Below are 26,917 nucleotides of genomic sequence, written 5' to 3'. Positions count from 1 at the left end.
TTGATAAAGCAATTAAGAATTTGTTTTGAATTCAGAGGCAGAAGATGCTTTTTCTGGAGATCACTTCTTAGACTGTTTCTACTAAAAATCTGGCTCAACAATTCATCCCATTCCTTCCTATTTTAGTAGTTTTGATTTGCTTGGGATGAAGAAGGATAAGGTCACTGAGACTATTATATTCCTCTTCATCTGTTTGATTTTTTTTAAGGCAATGGAAAATAATTGAAATAATTTAACAGCTGAAAGAGTCCCAGATGTTATTCTTTAGAAATGGGTCTCTCTCTCTCTTTTTTTTTTCCCCACCAACTGGTACATGAATAACCTCTGTGGAATAGAGACAGCATTCATTAAACATTCCTATAAATAATTAAATCTGTGATTAAAAACTAGACACAGAAGTGATTACACTTCAGATTCCTTGTCTGAAATGCTGACTCTGTTAACGACCTTTGATAATAATGTCTGGATTTCTGTAGCCAAACACAGTTGTAAGCTGGCATGCCTTTCTCCTATTCTGTACTGTCCCTCGTGCTGACTTTTGGCACTCCAACAATACAAGTAGGAAATTATGACAAAAGGACTTGAAATATCCCTTCCCTAAAATAACCAGATAAATGAGGCAAAATTGCTAATCAGACCTGCTTCATCTATCTAAAGCTTCCTTCATAAGAATATTGACTGTTTACAGGTAACTTAGTGCATGCCATATGGTGTCATCTCATTGAAACTTTAGAATAGCTCTGTATAAGGTAGCTAGTTTTATTTTATTCATTTTTTGGGGGGTGGGGAAGAAGGCTAAAGCTCAGAGAGTTTGCACGACACATGGGTAAATGAGAGATCAAATAATGCCTGTTGGACTTTGAGGTCATGCTCATAAACATTGAACCTTATTGGTTTATATCAAGATAGGGTTCATGATATTTTGAAGTAGGTGGAGGAAAGAGAATCAAGGAGTACCAAAGTTCCAGTCTTACTTATGGTGTTGTTCAGTCGCTCATTTGTGTCCAACTCTTTGTGACCCCACAGAGCATTAGCTCACCAGGCTCCTCTGTCCATGCGATTCTCCAGACAAGAATACAGGGCTGTCATTGCCTCCTGCAGGGGATTTTTCCAACCCAGATTTTGAACCCAGGTCTCTTGCATTGGCAGGCACCTTCTTTACCACTGAGCCACCAGGGAAGCCATCTTACTTAGAGCCACTAAATAATTGTGTAGCCTGGAGCAGTCTTCCAGCCGATTCTCTTTCTTCCAACCAAGACTAATGCTTTTGAAATAAAACCTGCGTTTAGAGTCCCCTGAGGATTAAATCTGTGGAGAAGGGAATGGCAACCCACTCCGGTATTCTTGCCTAGAAAATTCAGTGACAGAGAAGCTTGATGGTCTGTAGTCCACAAGGAGTCAAACACAGCTGAGTGAATCGAGAATCATGAAGATTTGTAAACTGCGTGTGTGTTAGTTGCTCAGTTGCATCTGACTCTTGCGACCCCATGGACTGTAACCTGCTAGGCTCCTCTATCCATGGACTTCTCCAGGCCAGAATTCTGGAGTAGGGAGCCATTCCCTTCCCCAGGGGATCTTCCTGACTCAGGAATGAAACCCAGGTCTCCTGCATTGCAGGCAGATTCTTTACCATCTGAGACACCAAGGAAGCCCGTGTATACTGTACAATACTTTAAAATATTAACTACTTTATTAGTGATATACATATGAATACCCACATAGAGAAATGGATTTCATTTTCAGGGTGTTTTCAACTACACTTGGTAAAAAACTGTCATTGGGACAGTTGCTAGATTTTGTAATGCAAGGAGGCACATTTCAAATGCTGAAGGATTCTTTCTTAGCAGCCTGGCAAACAAAAGCACTTGCATTTTTCCTCTTAGAAATATGTTGACTTTCTGTGATTCAACTTGATTGGCTTTATAAATTTCAGTTTTTTACCAGAAAAGCTCATGACTTTTCCAAGATTAATTCCAACTCTTATGATCTTTTTTGAATTGATAGGGACAACATAATGTCTTCTGATCATTAAAACCTGATTTGTTTTCCTTTTTTCACTTGTTATATATGTTCTGTTTTACATTCATTTTGAATACAAGAGGTGCTGACAATTCTTCTTTGGACTAATTTCCAATCTTTTTGAACAACCTGCAAGTAGTATGCTTGTCCTTATGAATAAAAATTTGCTGACATATTGACCCTTTGCCAGACTAAGTGTCCTTTCATGGACCCTAAATTAACAAATCTGATCAATGCTTTGAGGTGTTGATATCATTAGGGAAGCTGTTCAGTGACCATTTTAAGCCATATCAAGAAAGTTGAGTCAGTTATATATTTCAGTTGAGTCACTCAGCGATGTCTGACTCTTTGTGATCCCGTGAACCACAGCATGCCAGGCCTCCCTGTCCATCACCAACTCCCAGAATCCACCCAAACCCATGTCCATTGAGTTGGTGATGCCATCCAACCATCTCATCCTCAGTTGTCCCCTTCTCCTCCTGCCCTCAATATTTCCCAGCATCAGGGTCTCTTCAAATGAGTCAGCTATTCGCATCAGGTGGCCAAAGTATTGGAGTTTCAGCTGCAACATCAGTCCTTCCAATGAACATCCAGGACTGATCTCCTTTAAGATGGACTGGTTGGATCTCCTTGCAGTTCAAGGGACTCTCAAGAGTCTTCCCTAACATCACAGTTCAAAAGCATCAATTCTTCGGCACTCAGCTTTCTTTATAGTCCAACTCTCACATCCATACACGACCACTGTAAAAACCATAGCCTTGACTAGACGGACCTTTGTTGACAAAGTAATGTCTCTGCTTTTGAATGTGCTATCTAGGTTGGTCATAACTTTCCTTCCAAAGGGTAAACATCTTTTAATTTCATGGCTGCAATCACCATCTGCAGTGATTTTAGAGCCTCAAAAAATAAAGTCTGACACTGTTTCCACTGTTTCCCCATCTATTTGCCATGAAGTGATGGGACCAGATGCCATGATCTTCGTTTTCTGAATGTTGAGCTTTAAGCCAACTTTTTCACTCTCCTCTTTCACTTTCATCAAGAGGCTTTTTAGTTCCTCTTCACTTTCTGCCATAAGGGTGGTGTCATCTGCATATCTGAGGTTATTGATATTTCTCCCAGCAATCTTGATTCCAGCTTGTGCTTCTTCCAGCCCAGCGGTTCTCATAATGTACTCTGCATAGGAGTTAAATAAGCAGGGTGACAATATACAGCCTTGACGTACTCCTTTTCCTATTTGGAACCAGTCTGTTGTTCCATGTCTAGTTCTTACTGTTGCTTCCTGACCTGCATATAGCTTTCTCAAGAGGCAGGTCAGGTGGTCTGGTATTCCCATCTCTTTCAGAAGTTTCCACAGTTTATTGTGATCCATACAGTCAAAGGCTTTGGCATGGTCAATAAAGCATAAATAGATGTTTTTCTGGAATTCTCTTGCTTCTTTGATGATCCAGCAGATGTTGGCAATTTGATCTCTGGTTCCTCTGCCTTTTCTAAATCCATCTTGAACATCTGGAAGTTCACGGTTCATGTATTGCTAAAGCCTGGCTTGGAGAATTTTGAGCATTACTTTACTAGTGTGTCGCAGAAGGTGATGGCATCCCACTCCAGTACTCTTGCCTGGAAAATCCCATGGACGGAAAAGCCTGGTAGGCTACAGTCCATGGGGTTGCAAAGAGTTGGACACGACTGAGCGACCTCACTTTCCTTTTCATTTTCATGTATTGGAGAAGGAAATGGCAACCCACTCCAGTGTTCTTGCCTGGAGAATCCCAGGGACGGCGGAGCCTGGTGGGCTGTCATCTATGGGGTCGCACAGAGTCGGACACGACTGAAGCAACTTAGCAGCAGTAGCAGTAGCAGTTACTAGCGTGTGAAGTCACTCAGTCGTGTCTGACTCTTTGCGACCCCATGGACTGTAGCCCACCAGGCTCCCCCGTCCATGGGATTCTCCAGGCAAGAATACTGGAGTGGGTTGCCATTTCCTTCTCGAGAGGATCTTCCTGACCCAGGGATTGAACTCAAGTCTCTCACATTGCAGGCAGACACGTTAACCTCTGAGCCACCAGTGAGATGAGTGCAATTGTGTGGTAGTCTAAACATTCTTTGGCATTGCCTTTCTTTGGGATTGGAAGGAAAACTGACTTTTTCCAGTCCTGTGGCCACTGCTGAGTTTTCCAAACTTGCTGGCATATTGAGTGCAGCACTTTCACAGCATCATCTTTCAGGATTTGAAATAGCTCAACTGGAATCCCATCACCTCCCCTAGCTTTGTTCGCACTGATGCTTTCTAAGGCCCACTTGACTTCCTGTTCCAGGATGTCTATCTCTAGGTGAGTGATCACACCATCATGATTATCTGGGTCATGGAGATTTTTTTTGTACAGTTCTTCTGTGTATTGTTGCCACCTCTTCTTAATATCTTCTGCTTCTGTTAGGTCCATACCATTTCTGTCCTTTATTGAGCCCATCTTTGCATGAAATGTTCCCTTGGTATCTCTAATTTTCTTGAAGAGATCTCTAGTCTTTCCCATTCTATTTTTTCCCTCTATTTCCTTGAACTGATCACTGAGGAAGGCTTTCTTATCTCTCCTTGCTATTCTCTGTAACTCTGCATTCAAATGGGTATACCTTTCCTTTTCTCCTTTGCTTTTCACTTCCAGTCTTTTCACAGCTATTTCTAAGGGCTCCTCAGATAGCCATTTTACTTCTTTGCAGTTCTTTTTCTTGGGGATGGTGTTGATTCCTGCCTCCTCTACAATGTCACAGACCTCGATTATATATTTAATGGAGTGAAAATGAGATCTCATTAGGAAAATAGAATTTGGGATTAAAAAAGACTATATAAACATTACAAAAAATTAACTAGTATTGAAAATATGGTAACAGGGAGTTAAGTTCTTCCACTGGGTAAGTTATTCCCAGGAGAAAGGGGTAGAAAAGCATATATAAAGAAATCTCTTGAAACAGTCATTCAACATTTTGAAGTTACAGGTTCAAACTGTATTGCTGTGAAGGATCAAAACAGACCACTTCCATGTGGTAATTTATACAAGCTAATCTTTATATGGGAAGGGCTGGAAATTATGGACAGTTGATATTTTAAGTGAGTCTAAAAAGAGTTTCACATGAAGAGTTTAATTGCAAGATGATTGGCCAAGATGCAGATGGTCACTGAATATTAGGAGCTGACCACCTTTTTCTACAGAAGACCAGATAGTAAATATTTTTGCCTTATGGTTGATATCCAGGGCTGATCAAGGCTACCTCCATAATGTTTCTTTCAAATACCTCCCCACCCACTTTCCACTCTCACTGTTTCTTCCATAATTCAGGGCCCTTGTCATCACTGTTGCAGTGTCCTTTTAACTTGTCTCTTCTTTCTTTATTCATTTCTCATAACTCTTCTCATGAATCTTCACTACTCAGACAGTAAAGAATCTGCCTGCAATTCAGCAGATCCCTGGGTCCAGAAGATCCCCTGGATCTCCATAATTCTTGCCTGGAGAATCCCATGGACAGAGGAGCCTGGTGGGCCACAGTCCACAGGTTCACAAACAGTTGGACATGACTGAGTGACTAACATTTTCACCTTCATATGTCAGCATCTTGAACAAAATTTTTTCAGACTCCTGGTTAAAAATAAGTTCAACCTGTTTAGTATGGTATCCAAAACTCTCCACAAATGTGGCTTCAATCTATCATTGCAGCTTTCTCTTTCACAGTAACCATTTAGAGCACTGCACCCTAGCTTAATTCACTGTTATTCCAGAACAATCTGACCACTTCTGTACTTTTCCGGTTGTTCTTCCCTCTATACAATGATGACTTCCCTGCATCCCTCTCCGATATCATATCCACTTTTCATGGTTCAATGTCTGGCATTTTATTGAGAAGACATTTGTTCCTTTCTTCTGTAGGAACTTATTTGCTGCTGCTGCTGAGTTGCTTCAGTCATGTCCGACTCTGTGCGACCCCATAGATGACAGCCCATCAGGCTCCCCCGTCCCTGGGATTCTCCAGGCAAGAACACTGGAGCGGGTTGCCATTTCCTTCTCCAATGCATGAAAGTGAAAAGCGAAAGTGAAGTCACTCAGTCATGTCCCACTCTTAGCGACCCCATGGACTGCAGCCCACCAGGCTCCTCCGTCCATGGGATTCTCCAGCCAAGAGAACTGGAGTGGGGTGAGGAACTTATTTAACCTCCCTTTTATTTTCTTTCTTTTAATGAAGTCATCACATTTTATATAACATTACTTCTCTGTGCCCACATGGTTGTTCCTCATCGAGACTATTAATCTTGTTAGAGTAAATGTGTCTTACTTATTTTTGCCCCACTAATGTAAACTATTACATTAGAGGAGCTTGATAAATATTTGTTGTTAATTAGAAATTGATGTGAATTCCAGCTGTGAACTCTTTATTCCCTGGAAGCATGTCTTCTAAAGGCTTACATGAGTAGACAGGGTGTAAGCGTGACTCACCAGTTGGTTCAGTCAGTCCAACCACTAAGACTGTTCTGGGTTTTACTAAGTATTGAAAGGACTTAATAAGAAAAGAATTAAATGTTTTTGACATTAGAAGCTTACTGTGGAAAAGGCAAAACAAATGTCTCAACTTGTTAAAAACATTCAGTGATAGTGAATACATCAGAACTTACAACAAAAATGAAAGAGACACAGGCTCTGTTTTACCTTTATCTGGCCTTTTTCACATGGTTCACTGCACACAGATCTGATGATGTGGCTTTTCTTGGCCCATACTTCATCATCATCCATTTTTAATTCTCCATTGTCCCAGCTTCCAACATTGATATAATCAAAATAATCTTTTCCCATTTCTTTGAAGTTCATTATTTCATACCTTAGAAACAAGAATATAATAATTATTCAGCTAAAATATAAATATTCAGCTATGGAAAAGCAACAGATTTCTGTCCTCCAAAATGTACCTATTGTCATATTAGTGACAGTGGAATTTTCAGTGACAGTACACTTAGAATAACAAAAAGCTTGTCTGTTTCACTTTCTCTTCAGAGACCTTTTTTTTTAAACTTTGAAGCTTACACCTGAAATAGAAAATAATCCCATGTGAGAAGGTGACTTGACCTCAGCATGACGAAAGACTGTTTTGGAATAACTTCAAGAAGTTTAAGGAAGTACTTCTTTAGGCTTCTTAAAAAGACAGCAAGGTTTTCATCTCCTCTGAAATAAAATGACAATTTCCTTTGTTAACTAAGTGAGGTAAATCTTTAATCTTAGCTTCAGCTTTAGAGAATGTGGAGGTAATTTGGATAGGACCTGATCCTTTCTTATTTTATCCTTTATCAATGGCTAAACTCATTGTATAAAGACACTTTAAGAAATGATGTTTAAAATAGTTCTGAAAACTGAAAGCTTCTAAAGTACCCTATGCAATGTAGAAATGCTGGAAGGTACTAGTACCTTGTGAATTCTCAGCCTTTATCATCTATTGTTCTTAGGCCATGTTGTCTGTTTTATATACTCTGACTTACAAATACCCACAATATAATGTTTATATTTTTGCTTTAAATAGTGAGTTGTACTTAATCTGACGTTGATTCTCCATGTCTCCTCTGCTCAGGCATCAACGTGTGTGTGTGTGTGTGTGTGTGTGTGTGCGCGTGCGTGCGTGCGTGTGTGTGCGCGTGTGTGCATGTGTGCATGCGTGTGTCTGACTCTTTTCGACACCATGGATTGTAGCCCACCAGGCTCCTCTGTCCATGGGATTCTTCAGGCAAGAATACTGGAGCGGGTTGCCATTTCCTCCTCCAGGGGGTCTTCCCGACTGAAGGACTGAACCCGAGTCTCCTGCCTGCGTCTCTTGCACTGGCAGGCAGATTCCTTACCTCTTGAGCCACCTGGGAAGCCCTGGGCAGTCACAGGGCCTCTTAAACCTTATTTGTCAGTGGACTCCCTATTTATCAGTTGAGGTCAGAAAACTTTTGCTATAAAGGGACAGATAGTAAATATTTCAGGCTTTGTGAGATGGCTTCAGCTAAAACTACACAACACTGTTAGAGCAGTGTGAAAGAGCCACAGACAGTATCTAAACAAATGAGTCTTTTTGTTGTTATTTAGTTGCTAAGTTGTGTCCGATTGTTTGTGACCCCATTAGGCTCCTGTCTCCATGGAATTTTCCAGGCAGGAATACTGGTGTGGGTTGCCCTTTCCTACTCTGGGGGATCTTCCCAACCCCGGGATCAAACCTGCATCCTCTGCACCAGCAGGCAGGTTCTTTACCACTGAGTCACCAGGAAAGTCCGAAATAAATTAAACTGTGTTCCAGTAAAACCTTGTTTACAAGAACAGCAGACCTGATTTGGCCTGTGGAGCACAGTTTGCCAACCTGTAATCTATCCCGTTGGTGGTAAATAGTAAAGGTCCATATTTCTTGTCTGTAATTCTAAAATCCTTAGAGCTCTTAAAAACCATAAGTTTTTCCATAATGCACTTGACAGCAAATCATGAGCCATTCTGAACTTATCTAGTGACGGAACTTGACCCACAGTGTCACGAGACTATACGTCATTTATCACACTTAACTGTGAATATGCATATGTTTTGCGGTAGAAATATTAATGCATTGTTTAAAGAGTGCTGCTCCACAGTATGCTGGAGGCATTATATGACTGTATACTTTTGTAAACCAAAAATTCAGAATTCTGTAACACACTTGCCCAAGGGTTTCACTGAAGAACTATGTACCGATAATAGTCTAGTTCTGTGAGACTTAAAAACAGTGATTGAATTTGAGTCTCTAACAATCTGTAGTTATGTGTGCCAGACTAAGTTGTCACCTCTCCTAGCTTCCCCTGTTTAGGATCTTCCTCTTGTGACCCCAGCATTTTAGGAGAACCCCGAATCACCCTAGTCTCCTCTGGTTTATGGCCCAGGTTGAAATGCCTTTGATTCAGCTGCAGTTTTTACTCCAGAGAAATAACAGTGCAGTACCTACAAATACATTTCCAGGAGAATAGGGGCTTTTTGATTTTGATGCTGTAATTGGCAGGCTACTGTATCAGGTTAGGAGTTAAAGTCCAGAAGACTGACTTAGAATCTTGACTATCGTGTATTAGGCTGTATCTTTGGGCAAGTCATTTTTTTGTAAGTCTCAGTTTGAGCCTTCAGCTAGAAAAGAGTATGATAATATTACTTACCTCATAGGATTAAAATGTAGAGGATTTAGTGTGTGTTTGCCTCAGAACACACACTCAGTAATTATAAGTTGTAATTATCTTGTAACTTTCACTGGATTCATTGGAAAAAACAGAAAATTTGCAAACCACTTTTTGTGAGTTTGGCTTGTATGCTCAGGGGCCGATTCTGATCATTTATTAGTAGATTACTGTAATATCCAACCTTAGTAATGACTGAGAAGTCTTTAAACAACTGTGAATTCCCAGAAATTGTTTGCAAAATTTTATGGAAATCGTCCATGAGAGAATACTTATAAATCTCATCTGAGTCTTAAAGAGATTCCTGTTCTGCAAATGGTTAAGGGTCAGTGTCCTAAACATCCCCCATTCCAGCATATTTGGGAGATTGTGAATGAGACAGTGATGTTCAGATCTGTTAAACTTTCCCACTAGAATAGAGCTGAGCCATCTGAGCTATTTCTTCATTGTCTGGTTTCTGGAACTGACTTAGGTACATGTCATGAAAACTATTTGAATGGATGGAGCTGCAGTCAACAAAGGCTATGAACGAATCCCAAGCTGACCTCAGTGCTCCGGGGATGCACACAGGCATAATAAATCCATGGGACGATGTCAGAGCCTAGCCTTGACCTGAGCCTGAAGCTTGAGCTCATTCATTGACCTGCCCTAAGAAGTTCTGGAGAAGGAGATGGCAACCCATTCCAGTATTCTCGCCTGGGAAGTCCCATGGACAGAAGAGCCTGGCAGGCTACAGTCCGTGGGGTCACAAATGACATGACTTAACAACTAAACAGCAAACACCAAGATGCCTTACAATGAATGTGAAGTTCTCTTTGGCCCTGAGAAAATGCTTACATTTCTGCCAAGTAGAAAGCAATATATAAAAGTCTTATCTTGGCCAACAGCTTGCATGGAGCAGTACTCATCAACTCGCTAGAACAGAGAAAGTATCCAGCTTTCTTCTTGGCTGCCTGACTTGGAACTGCTGTCACGTAGAAGTTCAGCTTGTGAGATAGTAACAGCTGCATCAGGGAGAAACTCCAGCTCGCATCAGGCATATGAAACAAGCTAGACCAAGACGGCTGGTACCATGTGTGGGCACATGGCGTGTGAGTCATGGAGGGACTCACGGGACCTTCTCTTGGCAGGATCAGCTGCAAACAGTGTAAACACAGCCTCTCCAGGCATACCTGTCAAGCAAAAGCTGTGGCTGGAAAAATAGCAGGGGTTTTACTGTGGCCAACCCAAGGACCCTGACTGTCCTAATGCAGGGCAGATTGAAGACTCAGCCCTGCTATAAGTCAGAATGTCACTTCAGTGACATTATCCCTCATGGATTAAAAGTCTCCTGTGAAGAGTCACTTAAGAATTTAGAATCTTAGATAGATGTGAAAGATGGTAAGTTCTAGGTACTTAATGACTTCCCTGGAGGCTGGCCTATAATTATGACTGAATTCGTATTTCTCAGGCTCCTCTCTAAGTGAAAGGTAAAATTTTAGAGAAAAAGGCCATTTAGTCCTCAAGATGGGAGAAAGTGTTCCAGTGGAGGATTCTAAAATAAAATATGACTTGTAACTTGCTGTACCTACAACAAACAATAGAATAACACCTCAGTCCTGTTTCTGGATTACCAGAAATGGAATTCTTCCTGTTTCAGAATAATTCTGTGACCCAAGAAGAGATCAGAATACATGGAATAAGAGGGCAGGTATGTACAGAGAAACCATGAACTGGCTTTTCATTATCCAACTATACTGTGAGGCTCCTGCCTCTAAGTGTGGGTCTCAAAAGTGTGGTGATGGTTCCAAGAGCATGTTTTAGACATCGGCATTCATGCTTTTTCCTGGCCACAGGAACTGGGGCTTCCTCTCTCTGTCTTTACTCACTTTATGATATCAGAACTAAGCAAACATGTCCAGAAGCATAGATAACCACAAAGGAGAGAAACAGGCTCCACAGGATCAAGAGACAGAGTGATCAGGCTCTGATGTCTAGAGAAGAATTGTAACAATACCTTCCTGGAGAGTCTCCGTTCTCATCAAATAGGATCATGTCTCCAGAAACCCCAGTAAAATTGGTTTTCATCAGAGAGTCCAAAAGTTTCCGTCCATCAATTGGCTTCATGGCGTCACAGAGGCCCGCATAGCCTGGACAGAGGGACATCTGCATGTTGTGGAGGCCATAGGCCATGGAATAGATTGCGTTGATCACAAATCCCATTTTGGAGTCTTGCACATGATGTGTTCTCAGAGTCAGAGAACCTGTGGGAAAACAAATTAGGGATTAAATTTGAGATTTAATCCTACTATAGCTCTTTATGGATTCTGAATAATTTGACAATGCATTAGAACAATTTATAACAATTACAACCAGAGGAAATACCAAGAACAGGTGCCAAAATAGTATTCCTAATAATATTAGTATTCCTAATTGTCTTCTATGTTCATGTTTTTCCCCATAAAGACCTGAGTCCCCTCCAGTACTGAGATTCACTTCCTCTATTACCAAATTCTGGGGATGGATGGAGTATAGCACTCCATCAAATTCCACAAAATTTATCTTAAATCTACCAAGTACTTAGCTGTGATAATATACTTCCTTGGTTTAGATATCGTCAACAAATTTCCAGTTTCTCCAATTAATCTTCAACAAATCTCTAATTAAGTCTTAGCTGAGCAAAGTAGATACCCTATTGCCTTGCCTCAACTTACCTAGTTGGATTAATCACCTACTACTTCCAACCTCAGAGTATATGTGCTCCATAAATTGACCTATTTGGAAATTCTGAAATACAATATTTAAGCCCCATTAATTCATCCATTAATTAAATATTTACTAGAGTCTGAGTATACATAAAGCTCTGTGTATGGTGATCTAAGGAAAATATAAAAATGAATTGGAGATGGATTCTGCACTGAAGAGGAGACTTGTTCAGTAATAGAGATAAATTATGTAACACTGAAAGGCAGAAGGTGATAAATCTATAACAGATGTGGAGTTAAAATCTACTGAGGTCCAAAGAGGGGGAAATCCCTTTCAGTGAAGGGCCCTTGGGAACATTTCATTAAAGAACTAACATTTGGGATGAATTACTGGTTAAACAAATATGAAATGAATGCCTGTTAGTTCTGACTGCTCAGAACTTGCTGAAAGTGGGGAATATAATATAGAATAAAATAGACATGATTATTGTTTTTGTTTACTTAGAGTCTAGAGGGCAGATAAGCATCTTAGCAGGACTGAATAGGGAGGAGCGCTAGACCAAAAAACTCACTGATGCTGAGCATTGTGGCTGAGTATCTGATGGATGAAGAGTGGAGGACACCGTGTTTGAAGGTTCACAGATGAGATCAAACACACTATGTTTGGGAACCTTTAAAAAGGTTGGAATGTTTGGAATGTAGGGTAGGAGGTAGGAGAATGAGGAGAAATGAAATAGTAGATGAAAGCAGGATTGCTTAAGGCAGGTTAAGAGCCCTAGGATCTTTTGTTGTGTTTAAAATAGGAAGAAACATGATCAGATTTCTAATTTAGAAAGATCAATCTGACTACATTGGAGAAACATTTTAAGGGGTACAGGCGTGGAGTCATACCCATTAAGTGGTAATGCAGTGTTTCCAGCGACAGGTGAAAATGCCTCTGCTGAGGGTAGAGGTCATGATTATGGACAGAAGTATCTAGGAGATGGAGTCTACTACCAGGCCGGGTGATTGAGGAATGGAGAGGAGTGAAACATGTGGGAAGAACATGGGTATAACATAAAAGTAACGGATGAGGTAAAGATAGAACATTCCATATGGGGAGAAGTTTTTATTTAAGAGACATATATAGGAACTCTCCAAAGATGACATGGCTTTTTATGACTTTCAAACGGTACTGGCATAGAGGCTCCTAGGGAAGCCAGCATGGTTCATCCTGACATAAGTGTAAGATGGTTAATCTTGTTTCCATCTCAGGACAAGACACTGGCCCTAGGCTACTTTCCAACCAAATCTTACAATTTCCTTTTCTACACAGACTCTATTCACACTTTGACATTTGGCCTCATACCACTGGAAATGCCATTGTTCTAGGTGCTAAGTCAATACTTGGAAGTCACTTTTGACTTTTTTTCTTTCCTTCATTCACTGTCTACTTTTATTTGGTCTATCTTCAAAATATATCCAGAATTAGATTATTTGATGCAAATCTACTTTTGTCAGGTTCAAGATATATATCCTGTCTGGATTACAGCAATAGTCTTTTAATTAGATTCTTTCTACTTTAAACTATTCTATACCCACTCCAGCAAATTTTTAATGCAATAACTATAAAAATATTCTTAAAATAAGAGTCAGATTATGATACTCCTCTGATCAGACTTTCTAGTGGCTCCATTATTACTGAAAGAAAAAGCCAATGTCCAAGCCATGACTTTCAAAGACAAACAGGATTTTGGCTCATGGTGTTCCACACCTTATCCTTCTGACTCCTAATACTCTTTATTTAAATTATTCCTCCCTGAATATTCAGCAAGGAAAGGCAACTAATTATATACAATTAAGATGTTAAAAGACAAATGTTAAAATAATCTGTACCTGTTAATACAATATGGAGTTGAGGGATACACAAAATTTAAAAATGTAAAATATGACATCAAAACCCTAAAATGGTGGGAGCTGGTGGTGGTAAAAGTATAAGCTTATTAGAATGCATTTGAACTTATGAGATCACTAACTTAAAATAGTCATCTATAAATATAGATTGTTATATAGGAACCTCATGGTACACAAACCAAAAACCTATCTAATAGATACACACCAAAAAGAGAAAGGATTCTGAACATAACACGGCAGTTATAAAATCAGAAGAAAGGAAAAAGGAACAAAAAGAACTATAGAACAACCCGCAAACAATTAACCAAGAGGCAGTGAGCTAATTGCTGTTGTGGTTTAGTTGCTAAGTTGTATCCGACTCTTTTGTGACCCTATGGACTGTAGCCCACCTGGCTCATCTGTCTGTGGGATTTACCAGGCAGGAATACTGGAAGGGGTTGCCATTTCCTTCTCCGGGGTATCTTCCTGACCCAGGGATCAAACCCATGTCTCTGCGTTGGCAGGCGGATTCTTTACCACTGAGCCACCAAGGAGACCCAATAAGTGAATACTTATCAATAATTCTTTAAATGTAAAGGGACTTTAGTCCATATATGTTCCAATCAAAATACATAGAATGAGTAGATAGGAATACAAGACCCATGTATACATTGTCTATAAGATACTCACTTCAGATCTACAGACACATAGAGTGAAAGTGAGGGGATGGAAAAAGATAATCCATGCAAATGGAAATGAAAAGAAACTGAGGTAGCAATACTTGAATCAGACAAAATGGACTTTAAAACATAGACTGTAACAATAGACAAAGAAGGACATTACTTAATGGTAAAGGGATCAATCCAAGATGAAGATATAACTGCTGTAAATATATATGTACTCAAAATAGAAGCATCACAATATATAAAGCAAATAACTGAGAAACATAAAAGGAGAAATTGACAGTAATTCAATAGTAGGAGAATGCTTTAAGACTTCACTTAAATCAATGGACAGATTATCTGGACACACAGTCAGTAATTATTGCCCTTAGATGATATATTAGACCAGATGGATTTAATAGCTACACTTGGAACATTCCATCCAAAAGCAACATTCTTTTCAAGTGCACAGGGAACATTACTTAGGATAGAACACATACTAGGTCAGAAAGCAAGCCTTAATAAATTTAATAGTTATTAGATAAATAAAATTCTGACCATAACAGTATGAGACCAGAAATTGACTACAAGAAAAAACTACAAAAAATACAAACAGCTGGAGTCTAAAGAACATGAAAATAAACAACCATCAATGAATAAGTCAAAGAGGAAATTACACTTAGAAATAAGTGAAAAATGGAAAAACAATGATTCAACTCTAAGGAACACAGCAAAAGCAGTTCTAAGAGGAAAGTTGATGGTAACAGAGGCCTGCAGCAGGAAACAAGAAAAGGCCAAGTTAACAACCTAAATTTACACCTAAAGTAACTAGAGGAAAAGGTCAAACAAAACCCAGAATTAGTAGAAGATCTATAAGATCAGAATGAAAATAAATTAGAGACTAAGAAAAATAGGAAAGGTTAATGAAATTAAGAGGTTTTTAAAAAATAAAATTGATAAAACTGTATCCAGATTAATTAAGGGAAAAAAAGAGAAGTGGCCTAAATAAATAAAATATGAATGAGTATAAGTTACAATTAACACCACAGAAATAGAAATGATCACAGGAGATTACTACAAATAATTATATGGCAATAAAATGGATAAACTAGAAGAAATGGATAAATTTCTAGAAATGAACAATCTCCTACAGCTCAATAAAGATGAAAGAGAAAATATGAACAGACCAATCACTGGTAATGAAACTGAATCAGTCACTAAATAAAAATCTCTTAAGCAACAAAAGTCTAGGACAAAATGGCTTCACATGTGAATTCTATAAATCATTTAAAAGAAGAGTTAAAACCTAGCCTTCTCAAACTATTTCAAAAAATTTAAGAGACAGGAACACTTCTGAACTAATTCTTTGAGGCTAGTTTCATCCTGATACCAAAGCTAAAGACACAACATACACAGAAAAGAACATTACAGACCAATATCACTAGTAAACATAGATGCAAAAATCCTCAATAAAATACTAGAATGTAGAATTCAAAAGTACATTAAATCAATTGTATATCAAGATCAAGTGGGATTTATCCTAGGGATGCAAGGATGTTTCAGTATTCACAAAACAATCAATGTGACAACACCACATTAACAAATTGAAGCAATATGATTTTCTCTATAGATGCAAAAAAAAAACTTTCGACAAAATTCAACATCCATTAAAAGTGGTGTAGAGGAAATGTACCTCAACATAAGGGTCCTATTGGATAAACCCATAGTCAACCTCCACTGACCATTTTATCTACTACCGTGGGCAAGAATCCCTTAGAAGAAATGGAGTAGCCCTCATAGTCAACAAAAGAGCCCAAAACGCAGTACTTGGATGCAATCTCAAATATGACAGAAGGATCTCTGTTCATTTCCAAGGAAAACCATTCAATATCACAGTAATCCAAGTCTTTCCCTCAACCAGCAGTGCTGAAGAAGCTGAAGTTGAATGCTTCTATGAAGACCGACAAGACCTTCTAGAATTAACACCCCAAAAGATGTCTTTTTCATTATAGGGGACTGGAATGCAAAAGTAGGAAGTCAAGAGATACCTGAAATAAAAGGCAAATTTGGCCTTGGGAGTACAAAATGAGGCAGGACAAAGGCTAACAAGAGTTTTGCCAAGAGAATGCACTGGTCATAGCAAACACCCTCTTCCAACAACACAAGAGAAGACTCTACACGTGGACATCACCAGATGGTCAACACTGAAATCAGACTGATTATATCCTTTGCAGCCCAAGATGGAGAAGGTCTATACAGTTGGCAAAAAACAAGACTGGGAGCTGACTGTGGCTCAGATCACGAACTCCTTATTGCCAAATTCAGGCTTAAACTGAAGAAAGTAGGGGAAAACACTAGACCATTCAGGTATGATCTAAATCAAATCCCTTACAGTTATACAGTGGAAGTGACAAATAGATTCAAGGGATTAGATCTGATAGACAAAGTGCCTGAAGAACTATGGACGAAGGTTCGTGACATTGTAGAGGAGGCAGTGATAGAGACCATCCCCAAGAAAAAGGAATGCAGAAAGGCGATGTCTGAGGAGGCCTTAAAAATAGCTGAGAAAAAAAGAGAAGTGAAAGGCAAAGGAGAAAAGGAAAGATATACCCATTTGAATTCAGAATTCCAAAGAATAGCATGGAGAGACAAGAAAGCCTTACTCAGACATCAGTGTAAAGAAATAGAGGAAAACAAGAGAATGGGAAAGACTAGAGATCTCTTCAAGAAAACTAGAGATACCAAGGGAACATTTCATGCAAAGATGGGCTCGATAAAGGACAGAAATGGTCTGGACCTAACAGAAGCAGAAGATATAAAGAAGAGGTGGCAAGAATACACAGAAGAACTGTACAAAAAAGATCTTCATGACCCAGATAATCATGATGGTGTGATCACTCACCTAGAGCCAGGCATCCTGGAATGTGTTTTGGGCCTTAGAAAGCATCACTAAGAACAAATCTAGTGGAGGTGATGGAATTCCAGTCAAGCTATTTCAAATCCTAAAAGATGATGCTGTGAAAGTGCTGCACTCAATATGCCAGCAAATTTGAAAAACTCAGCAGAGGCCACAGGACTGGAAAAGGTCAGTTTTCCTTCCAATCCCAAAGAAAGGCAATGCCAAAGAATCCTCAAACTATTGCACAATTGCACTCCTCTCACACGCTGGTAAAGTAATGCTCAAAATTCTCCAAGCCAGGATTCAGCAGTACATGAACCGTGAACTTCCAGATGTTCAAGCTGGTTTTAGGAAAGGCAGAGGAACCAGAGATCAAATTGCCAACATCAGTTAGATCATCGAAAAACCAAGAGAGTTCCAAAAAAAAATCTACTTCTGCTTTATCGACTATGCCAAAGCCTTTGAGTGTGTGCATCACAACAAACTGTAGAAAATTCTTCAAGAGATGGGAATACCAGACCTATCACCTTACCTGCCTCCTGAGAAATCTGTATGCATGTCAAAAAGCAACAGTTAGAACTGGACATGGAACAACAGACTGCTTCCAAATCAGGAAAGGAGTACGTAAAGGCTGTATATTGTCACCCTGCTTATTTAACTTAAATACAAAATACATCAGGCGAAATGCTGGGCTGGATGAAGCACAAGCTGGAATCAAGATTGCTTGGAGAAATATCAATAACCTCAGATATGCAGATGACACCACCCTTATGGCAGAAAGCAAAGAAGAGCTCAAAAGCCTCTTGATGAAAGTGAAAGAGGAGAGTGAAAAAGTTGGCTTAAAGCTCAACATTCAAAAAACTAAGATCATGGCATCTGGTCCTATCACTTCTTGGTAAATAGATGGGGAAACAATGGAGACAATCACAGACTTTTGGCAGGGGTGGAGGGGGGCTCCAAAATCACTGCAGATGGTCACTGCAGCCACAAAATTAAAAGACATTTGCTCCTTAGAAGAAAAGCTATGGTCAACCTAGACAGCATATTAAAAAGCAGAGAGATTACTTTGCCAGCAAAGGTACATCTAGTCAAAGCTATGGTTTTTCCAGTAGTCATATGGATGTGACAGTTGGACTATAAAGAAAGCTGAGTGGCGAAGACTTAATGCTTTTGACCTGTGGTGTTGAAGACTCTTGAGAGTCCCTTGGACTGCAAGGAGATCAAACCAGTCCATCCTAAAGGAAATCAGTCCTGGATATTCATTGGAAAGACTGATGCTGAAGCTGAAACTCCAATACTTTGGCCACCTGATTCGAAGAACTGACTCATTGGAAAAGACCCTGATGCTAGTAAAGATTGAAGGAGGGAGGAGAAGGGGACGAGAGAGGATGAGATGGTTGGATGGCATCACTGACTCGATGGACATGAGTTTGTGTAAGCTCTGGGAGTTGGTGATGGACTTAGAAGCCTGGTGTGCTGCAGTCCATGGGGTTGCAAAGAGTTGGGCACGACTGAGCAACTGAACTGATAGTCAACCTCATACTCATCAGTGAAAGACAGAGAGTATTTTGTCTAAGATCCGGAAAAAACAAGGATGCCCACTCTTTCTACCTTTATTCAACATCATATTGGAAATCATAGCTGTTAACAGTCAGATAAGAAAAAGAAAAGTAAAGCCAAAGAGGAAAGTGAATGTGAAAGTCACTCAGTCGTGTCCTACTCTTTGCGACCCCATGGACTATATGGTCTGTGGCATTCTCCAAGTCAGAATACTGGATTGGGTAGCCTTTCCCTTCTCCAGGGGATCTTCCCAACCCAGGGACTGAACCGTCTCCCTCACTGCAGGTGGATTCTTTACCAGCTGAGTCACAAAGTGGGAAAGAAGAAGTAAAACTGTCACTGTTTGCAGATGACATGATACTATATATAGAAAGCCCTAAAGACTCCATCAAAGAAACTATTAGAAGTATTAAAAGTATTCATTAAATTTGAAGGATACAAGTTTTCTGAAATCTGTTGTGTTTCTATATACTAGCAACAAATGACTAGAAATAGAAATTAAGAAAACAATCCCATTTATAATCACATTGGAAAGAATAAAACAGGAGGAGTAAATCTAACCAGAATAGTAAATATTTGTACTCAGATAACTGTAAGGTATTGATGAAACAAATTGAAGATGAAACAGAGAAATGGAAAGATCCACCTTCCTCATGAATTGGAAGAGTTATCATTGTTAAAATGACCATACTCCTGAAGGCAATGTACAGCTTCAATGTAATCTCTATCAAAGTTCCAAGGGTATTTTTTACAACTGGAAAAAATAATCCTGAAGTTTCTATGGAACCATAGAAGATCCCAAATAGCTAAGGCAATCTCAAGAAAGAACAAAGCTGGAAGAACTCCCTGAGTTCAAATAATAATACAAAGCTACAGCAATCAAAACAGTATGGTACTGGCACAAAAACAGACACATGGATCAATGGTACAGAATAGAGAGCTCAGAAATAAACCTACTCTTATATCGGCAATTAATAATCTACAAAAGCAGAGTCAAGGATATAAAAAAAATATTTTCTTCAATAAATGGTGTTGGGAAAACTGGACAGCTACTTTCAAAAATTTTAACTGGATCACTTTTGTACCCCACATGCAAACATAAACTAAAAATGGATGAAAGACTTAAATATTAGACCTAAAATATAAAACCCCTAGAAAACACAAGCAGTATACTCTTTGATAGCCTTAGCAACACTTTTTGTATCTGTTGCCTCAGACAAGAGAAGCAAAAGCAAAACTAAAGAAATGGTACTATATCAAACTAAAAAGCTCTTGTGTAGAAAAGAAAAACAGTAACAAAATGAAAAGGCAGTCCATTGAATGGGGGAAGATATTCGTGAGCAATGTATCTGATGAGAAGCTAATATCCAAAATATATAAAGAATTGGTGTAACTCAAAATCAGGGAAACAATCAAATTGGAAAGTGGTCTGAGAACCTCAATGGACATTCTTCCAAAGAATACATGTGGAGTTCCAACAGACGCCTGAAAAAATAATCAACGTCACTAATCATCAGGGAAATGCAAATACAAACCACAATGAGTTTCTACCTCATGCCTGTCAGAATGACTGGCATCAAGGAGTATGAACTGGTGGCAAGGCTATGGAGAAAGGGAGCTCTTGAGAATTGGTGGGGTCATAAACTGGTGCAGTCACTATGGAAAAACAGTGTGGAGGGCCCTCAAAAAAATAAGTCATGCTTTCAGCAGGTTCATGTCTGGGTGTTCAGTCAAAGAAAACAAAACACTAACATGAAAAGATATATGCACCCCACTGTTCATTACAGCATTGCTTACAATAACCAAGATGTGGAAGCAAGCCAAATTCCATAAGTAGATAAATGGGTAGAGAAGATGTGGCGCGCGCGCGCGCACACACACACACACACACACACACACGCACACCCACAGAATGGAATATTATGCAGCCATGAAAAAGAAAGTTTGCCATTTGTGACAACATAGTTGGATGTAGAGGGCATCACGCTAAGTGAAATAAGTTAGAAAGACAAATGCCAAATGATCTCACTTACATGTGGTATCTAAAACACAAATAAGCAAAACAGAACAAAAATAGGCTCATACGGGTGGATGCCCAAGGGCAGGGTGGAGGTGGGGTGTTGGGTGGAATAGGTGGAGGAGATTAAGAGGTATAAACCTCTAGTTCTAAAACAGATCATGAGGATATAATATACAGTATGAGGGATGTGGTCAAAAATATTGTATTAACTTTGTATGAGAGTAGATGGTCACTGGACTTATTGTGGTGACCATTTTGCAATAAATGATTTACATAAATGTTGAATCACTATGTGGTACACCTGAAACTAGCATCGTATTGTGTATCAACTCTATTTTAATAGAAATAATTAAATCACTCAATCAGTCAATCCTCTGCAGTTGCACCATCCTCCTCCCTGATCCTCAAGCATTCCAGGCATGCTCATGCCTCTGGGCCCTTGAATTGGGTTGGCCAAAAAGTTCATTTGGATTATTAGTGTTTTGGGAAAACCTGGACAAACGTTTTGGTCAACCCAATACTGGCTGTTCCTTCTACGTGGGGAATATCTGCCTCAGAGATGTGCAGAGCTATTCCCTCCCCAATTCAGGTCTTTCCTCATATCATCTCCTCTGTGAGATTTCTCTGATACCCTGTCTAAATCTCATCTCTGTTCCACTAAATCTCATCTCTGTTCCACTCCCCTCTGCCCCCGCCCCCCACACACTCACTCACTCCCTCCCTCCCTCCCTCCCTATCTCCTTTCTCAACATTATTTTTCTCCTCACCACTTCTTAGAACAGTTCCCAGAACAATTCCTGGCACATAGTAGGCCCTTGATAAATATTTGTTTAATGAATTAACCAACTTGGACTATCCCTTCTGTTTTCTTTTCCTCAACCCTACTAACACTAATCAATGTTTCAAGACTCCAAGAGCACTTTTTCCTAAAGCCACCACGGTTTCAGGTACTAAAATTAATCTTGCTCTTCTGATCTCCCTATCATTTTCTCTATACAAGCATGCTTTGTTTTATTCCTCTTTGTGGATATCATGTTTTTCATAAGTTGAAAGATTGTCACAACCCTGTGTTGAGCAAGTCTATGGACACTATTTTTCCCAACAGTATTTGCTCACTTCATGTCTCTGTGTCACATTTGGTAATTCTAATTTCACACTTTTTCATTATTATCATACTTGTTATGGTGATCACTGAAGATGTTGATTGCAGCCATGAAATTAAAAGATGCTTACTCCTTGGAAGGAAAGTTATGACCAACCTAGACAGCATATTAAAAAGCAGAGACATTACTTTGTCAACAAAGGTCTGTCTAGTCAAGGCTATGGTTTTTCCAGTAGTCATGTATGGATGTGAGAGTTGGACTGTGAAGAAAGCTGAGCACTGAAGAATTGATGCTTTTGAACTATGGTATTGGAGAAGACTCTTGAGAGTCCCTTAGACTGCAAGGAGATCTAACCAGTCCATCCTGAAGGAAATCAGTCCTGAATATTCATTGGAAGGACTGATGTTGAAGCTGAAACTCCAATATTTTGGCCACCTGTTGCGAAGAGCTGACTCATTTGAAAAGATCCTGATTGGGACAGATTGAAGGCGGGAGGAGGAGGGGAGGACAGAGAATAAGATGTTTGGATGGCATCACCGATGCAATGGACATGAGTTTGGGTAAACTCCGGGAGTTGGTGATGGACAGGGAGGCCTGGCATGCTGTGGTTCATGGGATCACAAAGAGTCAGACACGACTGAGCGACTGAACTGAACTGAACTGATGGTGATCTGTGATCAGTGTTCTTTGCTGCTACTGCTATGACTTACTGAAAGAACAGATGATGGTTACTATGTTTTAGCAGCACAGGATTTTTGAATGAAGGTATGTACACCTTTTTTTCAGACATAATGCTATTGTACCATGTATGTATGGACTGTAGGCAACAGTACAGTATCTAAACATAATTGTTATATACACTTGGAAACCTACAAGCTTGTGAGACTTGCTTTACTGTAGCATTCACTTTATTGTGATAGTCTGGAACTGAATTTGCAGCGTCTGCTTGGCCACCCTATACCTTTGTCAGGTACCCTTCCCACTATGTATTAGAAATGTGGGCATACTTAGGGGGAGGAGGATTTGAAACATCCAGTTCCCAAGTTAGTCCAGCTCCCTTCCTCCATGTAACTCCCTAAATGGAGGTAGTTCCTCACCTGACTGATTCTCTTTCCAGGTAGTCTTTGAGGCCATGCTTAAGTGTTTCATATTGAGCCTAAGCCAGGTACTACAACTCAGCCTCCTAACCCACTATCAGGGTTTAGCAGTAGGTGCTTTTGTGGCTAGTGAAAGATGGTAGGTAGGTACTTTGATTCTCATTCTTTTGTTTTGAGCAGAAGAAAGGGATCTAGGTTTAAATTCCTGCTTGATGTCTTCGTAGCTCTGTGACTTGGAGAAGTTACTTGGATTCTCTTAAAATTCAGCTTAACCATCTGTTAAATATGCTGACCTTTATCTTGAAAAGGGGACGTGAGAATGAAATGTTACGTTGCACACAGCCTGGCACAAGGTCGATGCTTCATCAAGATTAACTGTGCCAAGATGTAAATCACAATAATGTGTAGCCACTGTGTTTTGTGGTTAAGACTCTGGAGAATAAAAGCAAGCCAAAGGTCTCTCCTGATGTGATGCCCAGGAGAGCTCTCCAGCAGTCATCTTTCAGGTTCCCTTCCTGATTTTTCTTTGTGCCTCCTGGACAACAGACAGCAATTGGCACAAAGGCCAGTTGGAGCCTTATTCATTTGTAAATCAAAAGTGCTCGGGGCCCGGTTACTGTACTGTTTGTTGAATTGAATGGAGGCAAGTATGAAAATTTGCATTTGTATGATACTTTAAAAAATAATTTTGGCATTCAATAGCCAGGTGCATCAATACTGTTTCTATCCTTTAGAGATAAAGAAGCAAAGGTGCAGACAGGTCAAGTAGGTTTCCCAGGGTCACAAAGATAATAATAATTGGAAGTTGACAAGGATTTCTAATGCCAAGATCAGTGTCCTTTTTGATATACTCAATTGCTTTGCATTGGAAATATGCGCTCCCTGAACAGTATTATTGTATCACCTTTTAAAAATATTCTGATTAAGATATAAAGTTAGGGAAGACAAACTGATAACAAGACCAGGTCTTTCCTGGAAAGGGCTGTGTTTCTGTTCCCTCAAATAATGCCCACTAGTGCTGCCCAAGACCTGGGCCCGGAATCTGCAGAAGAAGCTGACCGAGAGCAAGAAGTTGAAACCCAAGGGACAGTGTTCATGCGCAGCCTGCCAAGTCCTTTGGTTTTGTTAGGCATCTGGGGACATCTGACTTCTTTGGGCAACATTAGGGTCTTGTAGATGTCCTGGTGACTATCTTCCCATGCCACCCAAACATTCCAAATGATGACAAATTCAAAAAAAGAAAAAAAAGGAAAAAATATGCCAGAAGAAAACCAGTGGAAGTGTAACCTTTGTAATTTCTCCTTCAGTCCTTTTGATGCATGTGGTTTCCCACCTCCCTTCCCTGATTTTGTCTCTAGTTATCTATTTTTATGAAGTATAGTTAATTTACAATATTATATTAGTTTCAGATGTGAAGACTCAGTATTTGTGTGTGTGTGTTTTAAAGAAAGATATCTTAATCTGTTTCACCATTCAGGATGCAACAGGGGGTCAATTCAGTGCAATTCAAGTTTGAATTATCCTTACACCATTTCATCTTCTTTCTAGTCTTATCCCTCCATTATAAGAAGCAGCCATAGGTGGGCTATGAACTTCAGGTTGCTAAGAAAGCTCTGTTGAAATGTGAGCTAACAAATAAGTGCTTTAAAAACATTTAAATATCATAAGACTCAGGGAGCTAGGAGCTATTTCCACTATACATGAAGAAACTAAGGAAATCAAGATGACTGACAGTAGCTGACAATCTTGCCTTTCTTTCGATGTAGGGGGGCGTCTGGTACCCATATTTAAAAGCAGTTTATGCAGTAGACTCAATATTTGTAGCTGCTAAGTCACTTCAGTCGTGTCCGACTCTGTGCGACCCCATAGACAGCAGGCCACCAGGCTCCGCCGTCCCTGGGATTCTCCAGGCAAGAACACTGGAGTGGGTTGCCATTTCCTTCTCCAATGCATGAAAGTGAAAAGTGGAAGTGAAGTCGCTCAGTCACGTCTGACTGTTCGCGACCCCATGGACTGCAGCCCACCAGGCTCCTCCATCCATGGGATTTTCCAGGCAAGAGTACTGGAGTGGGGTGGCATTGCCTTCTCCGATATTTGTAGCTATTGGGGAGATATTGGCTTCTGAGGGGATTCTTATGCCTCTTATCGCTTTAGGCTTAGATCTCTGTCTATCTCCACCCCTCCCTAATGCCACATATCTGAAGGGGGTGAATCTGCGTGATGTTGTCTTACTTCGTGTTAGAGGGTGCCGGCCAGCTACTGAGAGCGGCAGAGTAAACGGACGAGAGTACAGCTTCCGGGACAAGGCAGCAGGTTAGTGTTACGGCTCTGCTACTTGCTACTCATGGCTGTGTGACTATGGCCAAAGTCATTCGCCTCTCTGTGCCTGAAAAAAATGAGCTTAATAATAGTTTCTAAGTAATAGATTTATATAAGGAATAAATGAACTTATAAAGCATTTGATAAATTGATCAATATTACTTGGTTCTTGATTGATGTTACCCAAGTTCTGTTACTAATGATTGTTTCTTTCTTTCTATTCAAAATATAAACATCTGGAAGAAGTATGTTGCTACGAGGAGACAGTAGCTATTGAGTAAAGAATAGAACAAAGGCTGAAACAGTGAGGAAGGGGAAGAGAAGCAGGATTTGAGGTATGGCAGCTAAGCAGGGCTGTAGGGTATAGGTTTGGGGATTTTTTTGTTTTAATCAGAGAAAGATCATAATCTCATTTTCATGTAAAAATTTTTTTCATTGAGGATGGACGATAGAACGAGAGTGGAAAAAACTAGGAGATAATGAAATAGGATGCTAAGAGGTGATGGTGGCTTAATCCAGGGTAGGATTCTATGGAGAAGGCAATGGCACCCCACTCCAGTACTCTTGCCTGGAAAATCCTATGGACGGAGGAGCCTGGTGGGCTCCAGTCCATGGGGTCGCTAAGAGTAGGATACGACCGAGTGACTTCACTTTCACGCATTGGAGAAGGACATGGCAACCCACTCCACTGTTCTTGCCTGGAGAATCCCAGGGATGGGGGAGCCTGGTGGGCTGCCATCTATGGGGTCGCACAGAGTCGGACACGACTGAAGTGACTTAGCACTTAGGAGGATTCTAATTATATACTGAAAGTAGGGAGAATAGGATATATCAGTGGACTGGATGTGAGTTGCAAAGGAAAAAGAAGAATCAGGAGTTAGTCCAGGTTTTCCTTTTCAAGCAATGGATTAGAATGACATTGAATGTGAGAAATAGGTTGGTGGGGATGTAGGATCAAAAGTGCTGTTTAACCTGTTAAACCGGAGAAGGCAACGGCACCCCACTCCAGCACTCTTGCCTGGAAAATCCCATGGACAGAGGAGCCTGGTAGGCTGCAGTCCACGGGGTCGCTAGGAGTCGGACACGACTGAAGCGACTTAGCAGCAGCAGCAGCAGCAACCTGTTAAACAGCGAGGTCAATGTCCAAAGGGACTGAGCGGACAAGGGGTATTGGTGGCTTAGATTAGAGTGATAGTGGTTGAGATGATAAGAAGTGTTCAGATTCAGGACATATTTGGAAAATAGAACTGACATGAGTAATTGGATCTATCTCAGACACCAGACTTCTTTTTTTTAAAAAATTTTTTCTTTTTAAATTGAATTTATTTTATTATTATTATTTATTACTTTACAGTATTGTATTGGTTTTGCCATACATCAACATGAATCCGCCATGGATGTACACGTGTTCCCCATCCTGAACCTCCCTCCCACCTCCCTGCCCGTACCATCCCTCTGGGTCATCCCAGTGCACCAGCCCCAAGCATCCT

The 26,917-nt window shown here is 40.1% G+C and overlaps 1 protein-coding gene across 1 annotated transcript in view; it reads right to left on the bottom strand.

Annotated features, from left to right (window-relative positions):
* The window catches only part of GRM5 (glutamate metabotropic receptor 5), a 616,792-nt gene that overhangs the window by 99,830 nt on the left and 490,045 nt on the right, over nucleotides 1–26,917 (bottom strand). Inside the window, exons 4-5 of the mRNA XM_052662217.1 lie at nucleotides 11,208–11,454; nucleotides 6,708–6,876 (exon numbers count right to left, since the gene is read on the bottom strand). Of these exons, the coding sequence (XP_052518177.1) occupies nucleotides 6,708–6,876; nucleotides 11,208–11,454 (416 nt within the window). The remainder of the gene's footprint in view (nucleotides 1–6,707; nucleotides 6,877–11,207; nucleotides 11,455–26,917) is intronic.

The sequence above is a fragment of the Budorcas taxicolor genome, chromosome 25 (genome assembly GCF_023091745.1).
Source record: "Budorcas taxicolor isolate Tak-1 chromosome 25, Takin1.1, whole genome shotgun sequence".
Classification (NCBI taxonomy): Eukaryota; Metazoa; Chordata; class Mammalia; order Artiodactyla; family Bovidae; genus Budorcas; species Budorcas taxicolor.
Note: the sequence above shows the minus strand (reverse complement) of the source record. Positions and strands in the feature narration are given on the sequence as shown.